Source organism: Onychomys torridus, chromosome 10 (assembly GCF_903995425.1).
Source record: "Onychomys torridus chromosome 10, mOncTor1.1, whole genome shotgun sequence".
NCBI classification, from domain to species: domain Eukaryota; kingdom Metazoa; phylum Chordata; class Mammalia; order Rodentia; family Cricetidae; genus Onychomys; species Onychomys torridus.
Genome location: NC_050452.1, coordinates 88,692,791 through 88,706,970, shown reverse-complemented (window position 1 = coordinate 88,706,970; position 14,180 = coordinate 88,692,791). Strand labels below are relative to the sequence as shown.

General features: G+C 36.9%; 1 protein-coding gene across 1 annotated transcript; it reads right to left on the bottom strand.

Moving 5' to 3' along the window:
- Nucleotides 1-9,724: 9,724 nt before the first annotated feature.
- Nucleotides 9,725-13,882, bottom strand: Csn2 (casein beta). Its single transcript, XM_036200370.1, has 6 exons — nucleotides 13,832-13,882; nucleotides 13,073-13,096; nucleotides 12,933-12,950; nucleotides 11,907-11,927; nucleotides 11,781-11,822; nucleotides 9,725-10,345 (listed from the first exon to the last, which is right to left on the bottom strand). The coding sequence occupies exons 1-6, from the start codon at nucleotides 13,880-13,882 to the stop codon at nucleotides 9,725-9,727; spliced, it is 777 nt and encodes a 258-aa protein (XP_036056263.1).
- Between the last annotated feature and the right edge of the window lie 298 nt (nucleotides 13,883-14,180).

The window sequence follows — 14,180 nt, the reverse complement described above, 5'->3', positions numbered from 1 at the left end:
ACATTCAAGGCTTTTTAAAGCATTAACAACATAACTAGAATCTGACACTAAATTAAATGCAAATGGACAAGCCTTGAAAACTTCAAGAACTATTGAAAGCTCCACCTGTTGAGGTGCACCTGGCAAGAAATGATGCTTTACAGGTTCATTAGAATCCACCATATAAGCACCACAGCCTGTCTTAGACCCATCTGTAAATATAACACTTGCTCCTGGAATGGGCTTTGAAGCAGTTACTTTAGGGAAAACTACAGGATGTTCTTTAAAGAAAGTTAATAGTGGATGTTTAGGATAATGGCAATCTATGTGTCCTGGATAGGTACAACGCAGTATTGCCCAATCATCTATGGCAGCACATAATACCTTGACTTGAGTAGAATCATAAGGAACAACTAGCGTTTGTGGTGATGTCCCAAAATATTGTAAACATTGTTGAATACCCTGTTGCGCAAGTAATGCTACAGCAGTAGGATAATACTCAATTGATTTTGCAGGTGAGATTTTAGTATAAATCCATAACAAGGGTCCTTTTTGCCATAAAATTCCCATAGGTTGTAACTGGGTAGGCAGAATGCACAGGGTAATATCATCATTATTTTGCACTCTTTGAAGAAAAGCTCTTTGTAGTCTATCTTCTAATTTTGTTAAGGCTTCTCGGGCTGCATTGGTTAATTGCCTCGGTGAATCCAAGGCTGCATCTCCAATTAAAATATCATATAATGGTTTTAACTCATAATTGGCCATTCCTAAACTTCCTCTTATCCAATTTATATCTCCTAATAATTTTTGAAAATCATTCAATGTGCAAAGATGATCCTTCCTTAACTCCACCTTTTGTGGCATGATATGATGTTTAGTTATTTTATAGCCAAGATAATTGACAACTTTGCTCTGTTGCACCTTCTCAGGGGCAATACAGAGTCCCTTTTGCTTTAGCAGTTCTACAAGTGAGCTATATGCTTCTTGAAGAATGCTCTCTTCTTTAGCTGCTAACAGTGTATCACCCATATAATGGAGGCATTTTAAGCCTGGAAAACGTGCTCTCAAGGGTTCTAAAGCAGTAGCTACAAATAATTGACACATTGTAGGACTGTTGGCCATGCCTTGTGGCAATACAACCCACTGATATCTTTTATCAGGTTCCTCATGATTAGTGGATGGTAAAGTGAAAGCGAATCTCTCACTGTCTTTGCTATTCAGTGGAATGGAAAAGAAGCAGTCTTTAATATCTACCACAATAATAGGCCAATTTTCAGGCAAGGCTGACAGCAATGGAAGACCATGCTGTACAGGTCCCATAATTCTCATTTGCTCATTTATCTAAGATCATGTAACAATCTCCATTTTCCTGATTTCTTCTTGATGACAAATATGGGTGTATTCCAGGGAGAAAGAGAGGGTTTAATGTGCCCGTTCTCCAATTGCTCTTTCACTAATTGATATGCAGCATGTAATTTCTCAGAGGAGAGTGGCCACTGAGGAACCCAAACTGGCTCCTCCATTACCCAGGATATGGGAATGCCCTCCTCAGCGGCCCCTAGGAAAAACCCAACCCTTGTTTGGGTTTCCTAGGTACTGTTTGTATTGGCTCCTTTCTGCCTTGTAAAAATTTTCCCAGGCCAAAATCAGGATGACACCCCATGTTTTTCATAATATTTTTAGATTCTTTGGAGTACTCATTACTCAACTGAAAGCCCATGGATTTCATAAGATCCCTCCCCCAGAGGGACACTGGAAGCTCAAGGATATAGGGTTGCATAACGCCAGAGTGACCTTCGGAATCTTGCCAATTTAACAAATTTGCACTAACATTTGGAACACTGGCATAACCCAGTCCCTGCAATGTTTGTGAGGAAGCCTGTATAGGCCAACCTCAAGGCCAATCTTTGCTAGCTATGATACTGCGATCTGCACCTGCAATCCAAATCTAAGACTCTTCCCAATTTCTCCCAGGAAGGCACTGTAAGGCTTCCTGAAATTGCAAACCAAGGAGCAATTACATCACACTCTTGCAGAAACTGTGCTAGGGTGTGTTTTTTTATTTTCAATTTCTTAGAGAGAAGCAGCTCGTTAAGAGCCAAAAAAATTGGGTGCGAGGAGGAAGCGCCCATGTTAGTATACTTTTTTTTTTCTTTCCTCAATTTGAGAAGTTTCTCGGAGGTTTCTCAGAGCCTCTGCAGAATTGCTCCAGCCCTCCGGTTTCCCTGTTTGTTTTGTCTAATTACCGCTTTTATCACGGCTCTAGATTTACCCATCTGCTTTTATCGCAGCTCTGCTATCCCGCTCTCCCTTCTACAGGTGAGTGTTACCCGCTTTTGTCGCGGATCCCCAGTTTTTTCTGAGGACTTACCGGTATACTGCCTGACTGTAAATGAGTTCTGAATCCGGAGAGAGACGTGGTGATTGTCCCCGTAGGAGGCCACCACTTGTCGTGCCCGCCTCGACCAGCAAGGAAGACACGACACCGGGATCCTTCTCATTACAGTTTAATCAGACCTTTGATTAATTGCATTGTGTCTCTCTCGCTGGGGCAAGCCTCTCCCAGCACCTAAGTAGGGCTGGGCTGCCAACCCCAAGCAGCCACGTGGGCACTGTCCACAGGTTCACGCATATGCCAGCAACACACGAATCCAGCCACAGCCAAATAAGGAGCTGTTTACCATAAAGAGTGTTTGCCATCAGGAAGGCAGAGGGTAGAAGCCAGAGCCATCTTTAGGGTGCGGCTACACTCGGCTCTCTACAAGGTCCTTCAAAAGCATGAACACAATATATCTGCCTAGTTAGTTAAAGATCTATTATTTAATGTTAGCATTTTGCATTTGTTACATGTATCTTATCTTGCATCTGCTTTTTACATGTGCTATTTGTTTTATATGTTTGTTAGAGTTTTGCTATTACATTCATTGTCATGTTTTTCTAGAAAACTTTCTAAACTCACTTCTTAGTTCAAGAGCATTGATTAGATTCACTGAGTTACTCTACATTAATAGTAACATGGTATGCAATACACAATCTATATACCTTCTATTTTTATTTCTTGATTTTCCCCATAATCAGATTAGTACTCTGGTACTAGAAATATGGTGAGAACTGCCACTGCTTTCTTAATCTTTAGCCTATAATCTTATTTATTCCACCATTTAGTATGACATATGAAGCTTTCTGTGTACATATATTTTCATTGAAAATAGTTTTTTTCTCACATATTATATCCCAATTACAATTCTGCTCATAGTTTCTTACCTCCTCACCTCCTATCTCCTTTCTGTCTCTCAATACAAAATAGTCAGTCTTCTATAATAAAAAAGAAAAGAAAAGAAAACATAAACTAACACTTAGGAACTGAACAAAATAAACAAATGGAAGGAAAAGGGCCCAAGATAAGGCACAAGAAAGAGAGACCCACTCACTCACACATCAGAAATCCCATTAAAACACTGAACTGGAAGACATAATATATACAGAAAGAACCTGCAGGGTAAGAATATATATATATATCAGATAAATTTTAAAAAATCAAAGAAGAGCCCTGACACAACATTATGAGACAAGGAACTCCCAAAGATGTCATTGAGTTCAGGGCAGTTGAATCTCTTAATTCTCGATGTTTGAGACAGCATGAGCAAGACCTATGCAATCTCAAACCAGACAAAATCGCAGTAACAAGAGCAAACCCCTATCTCTAGCTAAGCAGATCTTGGCAACTGGTGGCTGCTGAGAGGAGAATCACTTATATTCAATGTGCATACTCTGGTGGGTTATCTACCCTCTGATGATGGTCCATAGATCAAAGAGTATATGGACAGCACAAATTAGACTTGATAGGTAAAAAGTAAAAATAAAATGCAGTTGAATGGGTTGTGAAATAGAGGTAGATCTGGGAAGAATGTAGGGAGGAGAGGACAGGGGTGAAAATGAACAAAATGTTTTGTACTAATTCTAAAAGAAGTAATAAAAAATCAGAAAAATGTACCACCTTAAAAAAACTAGTTATCCTACTGTATTATATGACCCTTGAGATGAAATGTCTTTGGGGAGATTTTAATTACAAAATCAACGACTGTAGTTTTATATGAATATTGTGATAAGTATTTTCATCAGAGTTTCAGTATTTTGTGGCTAATAATTGACAATAGTACATCACACATCCCTCAATCAGCATTTTATTAGTTTTTCATGACTGAGTTTTGAAGAATACTACAACCTTAAAAATAAAATGTTAATTACATTTTAAAGATTAGGCAACTGGGACAGAAAGATAAAGTAATTCAGAATGGCTATGTTTAAATACACATGTGGTGCTCTCATTTAAACCTAGCAAACATATTTACATAGCCTGTGTCCTTACCCTCTATTCTTTTTTTAATTTATTCTTTTTTATTATTATTATATTTGTGTTTTAATTTTACACATCAGCCATGAGTTCCCATGTCCTCCCCCCTCCCACACCCACACCCACCTTCCCCCCATCCCCTCTCCTCCATTCCCATCTCCTCCAGGGCCAAGACTCCACTGGGGATTCATTTAAACCTGGTGGATTCAGTACAGGCAGGTCCAGTCCCCTCCTTTCAGGCTGAGCAAAGTGTCCCTGTGTAAGCCCAAGGTTCCAAACAGCCAGCTCATGCATTAAGCACAGGTCCTGGTCCCACAGCCTGGATGTCTCCCAAACAGTTGAAGCTATTCAATTATCTCACTTATCCAGAGGGCCTGATCCAGCTGGAGGCTCCACAGCCTTTGGTTCATAATTTATGTGCTTCCATTAGTTTGGCTATTTGTCCTTGTACTTTTTCCAATCTTGTTCTCAACAATTCACAATCTTACAGTCCCTCCTCTTTCTTGACAATTGGACACCTGGAGCTCCACCTGGGGCCTGGCTGAGGATCTCTGCATCCACTTCCATCAGCTATTGGATGAGAGTTCCAGCTGGACTGTTAGGGTGTTTGGCCATCTGATCACCAGACTATGTTAGATAAGGCTTTCTCTTGACCATTGCCAGCAGTCTACAGTGGATGTATCATTGTGATTTCTGGGGACCTCTCGAGCACTCTGCCTATTCCTGTTCTCATGTGGTCATCATTTATCATGGTCTATTATTCCTTGTTTTCCCTTTCTGTTCCTGATCCAGCTGGGATCTCCTGCTCCCCCAAGCCTCCCTTTCCTCAAAACTTGCCCTTCATTACTTCCACTCTCATCCAGGTTGTTCAAGTAGATCTCATCAATTTCTCTCTAATTGGGTGATCTCTGGGTCTTTCCTAGGGTCCCGTTTTCTAGGTAGTCTCCCTGGAGTTGTGTAGCAGTTTAGTCATCTTTGTTTTACATCTAGTATCCTCCTATGAGTGAGTACATACCCTGTTTGTCCTTCTGAGTCTGAGTCTGCCTGCAAACCTCATGGTGTCATTGTTTTTACTCTGCTGAGTAGTACTCCATTGTGTATATTATGTACCATATTTTCTTTATCCATTCTTCAGTTTAAGGGCATCTATAGAACTAAACAGAGAATTCTCCACAGAGGAAGTTCAAATGGCTGAAAGACATTTATGGAATTGCTCAACATCCCTAATTATCCAGGAAATGCAAATCAAAACGACTCTGAGATACCACCTTACACCTGTCAGAATGGCTAAGATCAAAAACACAGAAGACAGCTTATGCTGGAGAGAATATGGAGCAAGGGGAACTCTCCTCCACTGGTGGTTGGAATTCAGTCTTGTACAGCCACTTTGGAAATCAATATGGCGCTTCCTTAGAAAATTGGGAATCAATCTCCCCCAAGACCCAGCTGTACCACTCTTGGGCATATACCCAACGAATGCTCAATCATACCACAAGGGCATTGCTCAGCTATGTTCATATCAGCTTTGTTTGTAATAGCCAGAACCTGGAAATACCCTCTACTCTTTTACAGGCCACTTTGAGAAAACAATTATTAAACTGAAAAGCTGATTTACAGAATAAGAGGCCAATAGGTCTTTGATCTCTTGAACAGATCTAAGGGTAAGTATCTGAAATCCCTCTCTTAGCTTGTGATGTCAATGGCATTTGCCTTCCCTTACCTGTGACATCAATATCCTATATCCCACCTCCATGGTAGTAGATGTTCTCCTTCTGTTTCTGATTCTTTCTTTTTCTCATCTCATAAGGATAACTGTCATATCAAATTAAACGCCAAACCTACATCCACATGATGTCACCTGAACTATACCTTCAGTAATCTGATGTCCAAATAAAGTTAATATCTTAGATTCCAGAAGGACATGGAATTTAGATAACAGTGCTATCCAGTATTAACAATGAATAAAGGGGATGAATTAATAATAACTCTAAGTTTCCAATTGTGTGAAAGAATAGACTGTGGGTCTTTTAATTTTGTGGGAAGATTGAGAAACAAGCAAACTGGGAGAGATTCCAGATGAAAATCTCTGTCCATGGCAGTGTGAGATACTCATTAGACACTGAAGTGTCAAGTCAAAAAGGCAACCAAGGGCGTAAGTTTTGTGTCTACCAGAATAAGTTTGAGATGTTAGCTGAAACTTGGCTTAGAAGAGGACCTGTCAAACTGACGGTGGTTACTCAGGCATAAACCCATCCATAGAGTACTGTGTGGCAGCAAAACCTACACAGGAACAAATAAGAGTGGCAGGCAAGTTACGGTAAATCAAAGGTTGATATGGTTGAGATTTCAGATGAAGAGAAGTATATTTAAATAATAAGGACAGTCAACTTTATCAATTATCACAGAGACACTGAATAAATGAAAGCAGGGGAGTGAGATGACAACTGTTGAAATTCTTCAAAAACTATATAGCTTTTTTTGTGATGAGCAAAAATGCGCCTGGAGTGGGTTTCAAATTTAAAGGACTGTCTAGAGTGAACCAAAGAAGTGGGAACATTTTAGAAGTACTACATGGGAGAGATTTTCCTTTTAAGATGGACAATCAACACATATAAGGTTTTCATTACAATTATAGTATAATAAGACAAGGGAAACACTTGATACAAGAAGCATTAATTGTTAAATATTAGTTATTGCATAAATTCAGGAGATGGAATGTATAATGAAAAAATGTAAAAATGAAATAAATACTGTATAAATGAAAAAAAGTTGCTATAAAGAGAGAGAGAGAGAGAGAGTTCATCACAATGTAACAGTCACTACAAAGCCAGAGGAAATTATGATCAGAGCATCACCTACAACTTTCTTCACTGGACAATTGTGGCTAATAAAGTTCTGGTTGTGGTAGAGTACTGATATGATAGTGTAAAGGCATTGGAAGTACACAGACACAGTGAGATGCTGCCATATTCTCTCTAGTTCATTAAGGTTGTTGCTAATGCACTATAAAACACCTTAGTGAGAATCTTTGCAATACATTATGGATGTGAAATTGAAATAATGAAAGAATAAACATCTCCCAGAGCATCACTTAGCTACCATGTGACAGGTGTGTCACAGATTTCACATTTGTAATTATCTTTCTAGATGACTAGAAAATTTAGCACCCAGAATAGCATCTATTTGAGTGAAAGTCACAGATGCTATAAGTGCTCAGGAAAGTAAGTATGAACCAAGATTTCTAAAAACAAAAGGAATATACATAAATCTAAATTTTCTTCTGTGCCTTGTTTTTTGTCTAATCATCATTTTAAAACATTTAATTTGATTTCTAAATGCTCTTCCACAATTATCATTAGTATATCTATTTTATTTTCCTCTTTTAGATTTTTAAAATTTATTTCTGCCTTATTTCGCTTGCTTTTAGACAAGGTGTCACTAGGTAGCCCAAACCACCTACAATTCATTATGTAGGTCAGCCTGTCCTCAGATGCTTGGCTATCAAGCCTCGCCTTCAAGTCCAAGCAATACAGGTGTGCATCCCCACAGCAGTTAGTTGTATGATAATTTTAAATGTCCATAATAATTTTACATTAACACTGAATAATCTTTAGAAAGTTCAAAAAATTACAATAAAGACAAGACAATTTAAATATGCCTAAAGGATTATTTATTGAAATGACTGGAAAGGAAATAGGTTCTCAAAGAAATAATAGCAAATCCAATTGCACAAACTATTTTGTATAAATTATTGACAAGCATTTTCAAATCAATATTGATCTTTTACATTATATAAAATACAATTGGAAAGTATAAAGAGTTCAGACTCAAATTCAAATGAAATGAATACCATATAATACATAGAATAAATAAAATAATAAAATTTCTTTTTTCTATGTATATTCATTCAGGAATAATATCATTTTTTGTAGCATGATCCAAAGATGAAAACGTTGATGCATTTCCAGTCTCAGTCAATTCTGTGAAAGAAAGAATGTAGAATCAGTTTTGTGTTCTTGAATCAATTGATCTCAACCTTCCTAAAGCTGCAACCCTTTAATACAGTTCCTCATGTTGTGGTGACCCCAAGCATAAAATTATTTCATTGCTATTTCATGACTGCAATTTCGCTACTGTTACAAAATGTAATGTAAATATTTGATATGAAGTATATGTGATATGTGACTCTGTGAAAGGGCCCTTGAACTCATATTGGGGTCTTGACCCATAGGTTGAGAATCCTGGTTTTATATTAATTCACCTCTCACCATTTTTATTCAAAAGAAAGAAAACAATTGTTTTACAAAGGTACTCTATGTTCTTTTCCTTAGAGGCATATAATTCCTATTCAATGGTATATCAGCTCACAAGAAATTGTTGCAAAATATCTAATCTTTCTTCAGTCTTAAATGGTTTTGTAGTTTAGAATCTCAAAGCTACATTCTCTGCCCTATTGTATCTTTTTAATACCTGGGCTGAGTAATTTTCTTTTGAATAATGAATTAAAAACAATTTTAAATGTAATAAACATAAAGTTTATGAAACATAAGGTATGCACTGAAATTAAAATTGACCTGTAACAAAAGTTACAGTGTGTTCACATAAAATATAAAGAAATTTTATTTCTGAGTTTCATATAACTTAATGATATAATATGTTAAGATAAAAGCTTTTGGAATGAAACAGATTTATATCAATGGCAAACAAATAAAATTAAAATTTCCTTGAAATTTAAGCTATTCCTAGTGTCATGTTGGTAAGAAGCTGTCAACCAGTGAGAACACAGTAATAAGTAAATTTGCTACTGTACTGTGTTTATATAGGAGAATGAAATATAAAAAGATGTCTACAAAAATAATCATTCTATCTTCAATTTCCAGAAACTTACCAAAAATGAGGAGGAGGTATTAACCAGGAAATCCTCTTAGACCTTAAATGCAAACAAATACAAATAAATAAGTATACATTTCCCCTCTTAGTGTAAACACCTGCCTAAAGTATGTCCTAGGTAACAAATGAAACATCACAGTCTTCTGACTCCATGTACACATACGCAAAACAAACAAATGAACTGCAGTATGTGATATGGATAATACGTACGCACAAGGAAATTTTAGAACTCTACAAAAGAAACTTTGTTATTCGGATCTATTGAATTGCCAAGTTCAACTGTGGCTTAGTCAGCCTTACTACTCTACAGTCGGCCAGTTAATCAGCGTTCTCATAATTGCCTGTTTCCAACAGGCAGTACTTTTGTCTTGGCAGTCATAACAGTTCCACCAGAATCTGTAAGTCACTAGGCACTGGGGATCAGGTTGAAGTGAAGATCTCTAGGTGATTCTATTTCATAGCTCACACTGAGGTTCATCGATTTAGTAATGAATTATATATCTACTCTTCCATTCTAGAACTTCTGTTTCTTCTATCAATGTCATCACATGCACATTTTGAGAGGATTAGAAAGAGAAGTAAATTTATACTTACAGTGACTTGATGAAGTGGCCGATTGACAAGGGGCAGGAAGGTGGGGTTAATCAGAAGGTCTAGATATTGCAGAAGGGCTTCGATAGACATATCATTTTGAAACAAAGGTGCTACTTGCTGGAGAAGGTACAGAACTCTGGACTGAGGAACAGACAGCTGGGCCTGAGCAGAAACTACGGGAGTCTGAGGGAAAGCCTGCAGGAGCTGTGCCAGGAGCTGCTGAGCCTGAGACTGAGGAATGTGCTGATTTGCAAGATTAGTAGTGCTGGAGACTAGAGGGCTAACTAGAGGGAGCACACTTTCAGAGTTAACATAGGGTACGGCTTTGGTTTTGGGAAGGATGGTGGCTTTAGCTTTAAGGAAGGCTACCAGCTCAGGAGAAATGGCAGGCCCCACAGAAGGCACCACGGGGGGTTGAGCAATAGGCTGGGCGTTTTGTGCAATGGGAGTGCAAGAGATGGGCTGATCATAAGGAAAGGCCTGAGGCTGTGACAGGATGAAGGGGGAAATTTTATTCTGGAGCACATCCTAGAAGGAAGAGAACCAAACTTTCAGTCCACAATTCAGCAACATCATCTTCCTTAATTAATTAATAGTTGTTCAGCCAATGATAATAGAGCAAAGGAGAGTGAATTTTCTCAAGAAACTATCATATTTCATTTGCTTAAAAAACTATCTTGGCCTAGCTAGGAATGGTGTCTAATGCCTCTAAATCTATCAGTTCGGAAGCTTGAGGCAGGAGGACTGTTACAACTTTGAGACCATTTGAGCTTAAATGGTGCATTTTAGACAAGCCTGGGGTACAGAGTAAGAAGCAATCTCAACTTCTTTTTTTTTTAAGATACACAAAATAAGACTTTAAGAAAATAATTAAAGTGATCTCAAAGGATTTCACCCTCACATATTCTACTCATAGACTAATTATGATGCAAAATGAAATTGATGTTCAGGATTTTTTTATTTTCTTTTTGCTTTTTTAAAAGCCATTTCTACATCTATCTGTAGTATATATTCTTAGGTATGAGAGAGCACTGATTTTTTTCAACCTTTGTAGATTGATAATAGAACAATATTTTTTGTATAATTTAAGGAAAAGTAAAAAGGTATAGTGGGACAATACTAAAGTTTATTTTATTTGATTTTACAGAAAAAAATCAGCCTGTATTTGTGACTAAATTCTGTGAGCTACTTAATATTGGTCAATTTCTAGAATGGCTTCTCCAGGTAAAAATAGTTTTCTTAACCTTTTCAAGAGGTATCGATTTTTAAAATTTTTAGTTTTATTTAGAAAATATAATGTGAGCAGCAAGTAATTTACTAAAGAAAAAACTGTCAAAGTTAAACTATTACACTGCATTGAATATATGGCCATACATGTGATTTAATAGTGGAAAACCATTGATTTGAAGGCAAGCTCGTGTACTTTCTATCACAGCGTAAGCAGTGGTTCATCTGGTTGTTCTATATCTCACTCATCCTATCTTTGGACTAGAAATACCTTCAAAACTAGGTGAACATAACATAAAACACAAATGTTATCATAAGCCAAAAGTTGAATTAAAACACTTGACTCAACTGAAAGCAAATTAACTACATCCATGGAAAATTTTAAGATTTTCAGCTTATAGGTGAAGAAAGGGAACTACAAAGAGACTAATAAGCAAGATTCTTCAGCTGGTTGATTTTGAATTTCCACCACGTTGTCCATATTTGCTTTTATCATCCGATTCATGTAGAAAATAAAAGGAACATGGTTTGTACTGGAGAAATGCATATACCAACTATTAAGAACACATAATACCACAGGTAAGTGCAATCATGATTTTAAAAATGTGCTGACACCCGAGTGTGCATGCGTAGCCCTGGCGTATGACCAGTCTTTACTCTGAACATGCACAGGGTGATGGTTTTCTGGCATTACGCATCACAAGAACGAGACGTACATTCTTCATGAGCAATTTACCTTTGCTTGCAGTTGTTGCATCTCCTCCACCATCTGAAGTTTCTAATAGAAATAAAGTGAACATTGAAAACCTCAAAATTGTCAACTTCAAAACCAAACCATGGACTTTAAATATAATGGGTTTACCTCATCGGTGTGTTCAGTAGACTGCATCAGAAAAGCAAAAACAAACAAACAAACAAAAACATTGAGTTTTACTGAGTAAATAATAGTTTAAATGTATATTAAAAATTATGGTATTTGGTAGCTGCTTTCATAGGTTCCTAATGGAAAAGTTGATGAAATTTATAAACTACTTAAAACATTTTGTATAAGCCTATTGTGTACAAAAAAAGATGAGTGCAGTCAAGAGAGAAGAGTGAATTAGTGAGCACGGTGTATAAAGAGACATCTGAACAATGCTAATTGTCCCTCCAATCATGGTTCTTTCTCTGGCTACAAATGATCTTTAAATTCCATTTGATTCTTAGAACCAAATGCACGAACGTAGCTGAAAATACAGTCTAATGACAATATTCTGGAAGTCACTCTTTGTTCACTTGCTAATATGTTAGCTTCCAAATAAAGAATGAGAAGTAAATATTTCCACTGAAGAGAAAAGTATGTACTTGTATTCTCCAATAAACAAATGGTAACACATACAAATAAGAAGTTCAAGGTAAAGACGTCTATGTGATACTCTCAGGTATATTTCAGACTACAATACATCTCACTTATTTTTATTTACCCACATGACAGCCTCAATAACCAAATGTATCTCTTCTACAAGCAGGTTTACTTACTATAGAACAAGTATGCCATTTCTCCTGGCATCTGTCTTTACTTCAGACTGTAGCTCCTAGCCAATGAGTGACCCACAAAAGGCACATAGTAAATATTAAAAATGCAGGTCAAATTAGTGAGAGCACTTAGCAGAGAATACGACTGTGAGCTTCTCAAATAAAAAGGGGGATAGGAGGCAGTGAAAACATTTCAACTAATAAGCTAACTTGGTAAATTCCAGACTATGCAGCTATTTTATGCCCCAAATATAATGCAAAGCACATTTACCTAAGTGGGATATGGTATAGTGTGGCTAACACAATGTAACTCAACAGAAAGACAGCACTTCACTGTTCCTTAGAAGCTACCTCTGAGTGACAATTGTCTTACCTCACTGCTGGAAATGCTCTCAATATGTAAAAAAGTCAATAATACATGCATTTTTATTTTTAGATCCAATTAGGATTTCCAGATAATTTTAAAATGTAGTTATTTTAGGGTTAGAAAATGTTCTTAATTAAACCTCTTACCTCAGAGGATATGCTGAGTGATTCCTTTTGTAAAAATAAATAAACAAACAAAAACATTATTAGTACTTTATCTATCTTGTTATTAAACATGCTTCCTATTTGACTTTTATGTCATCTACCTCTTTCAGAAACTTAAAAAGCAAAAAAAAAAATGCTATATGCCTTTTAGAATCTTGAAAGCTTATATTTACTCTCTCTCTCTGATAATTTAGAAAAATTGTATTGGTACATTCTTACATTAGATGAATTTGTGCATAATTTTTGATGAGTGACAAAAAAGAAGTTACTTTAATTTCTACTAAATTCTTTTTTATTATGCCTGTGAAACTACTACAATTCTCAATTGTTTTCCTTCCTCTGAATATCTTTGAACAGACACAGTTAAGATTTGACCTGGTCATCTGAAGAGATACATACACGCTGTCACCAGAATGAGATACTCAAGCTGCATGCATGAGTCTACTTCTGATGAATCATATTTGTTTCATGTATTTCTATTTCTAGTGCCTTGTTTTGTTTTCTTACTTGTCTGTTTTACTTTTCATTAGGGAATTGGTGGTACAATGATGCAGCAAACATTTGTTCCAGCTTCGAGACACTACAGAAACTTTGTGACACTACGTGACTCTCTAAGAAGCAGTGATTAAATAGATTTGAAACTCCCTATTAATCATACACTGAGCTGTCACTGTTGTTACTATCTATAAGTGAGCAGACAATTCTCTACATCTTAATTATGAAGGAAGCTTCTTTACACACCTCCTTTGCGAGAGCAAGTGCCACAAGGCAGGCAAGGATGAAGACCTTCATGGCTGTCAAGTCCTGTGAACAAAGAGATGAAGAAATCATAAGAGGTTAGTCAGGCTATTAAAGTCCATCCCTGCTCTGGCTGCTGAGTACTCCTATCACTAAACATCAAATTCAGACTTCAGCAGCCATCATCAGGGTTTTAGCTCACAGCTTTCATCTGTTCTTTTTTGTTAGTTCTCTTTTGTCAACAGGAGTATAGATGCCTTACAAAAGCTATGAAGAAGTCATAACTATGGAAACCTTTGATGATCCATTTATTTAAAACTATTTAGCACTTGCAGGTGGCCAGACAGTGAAC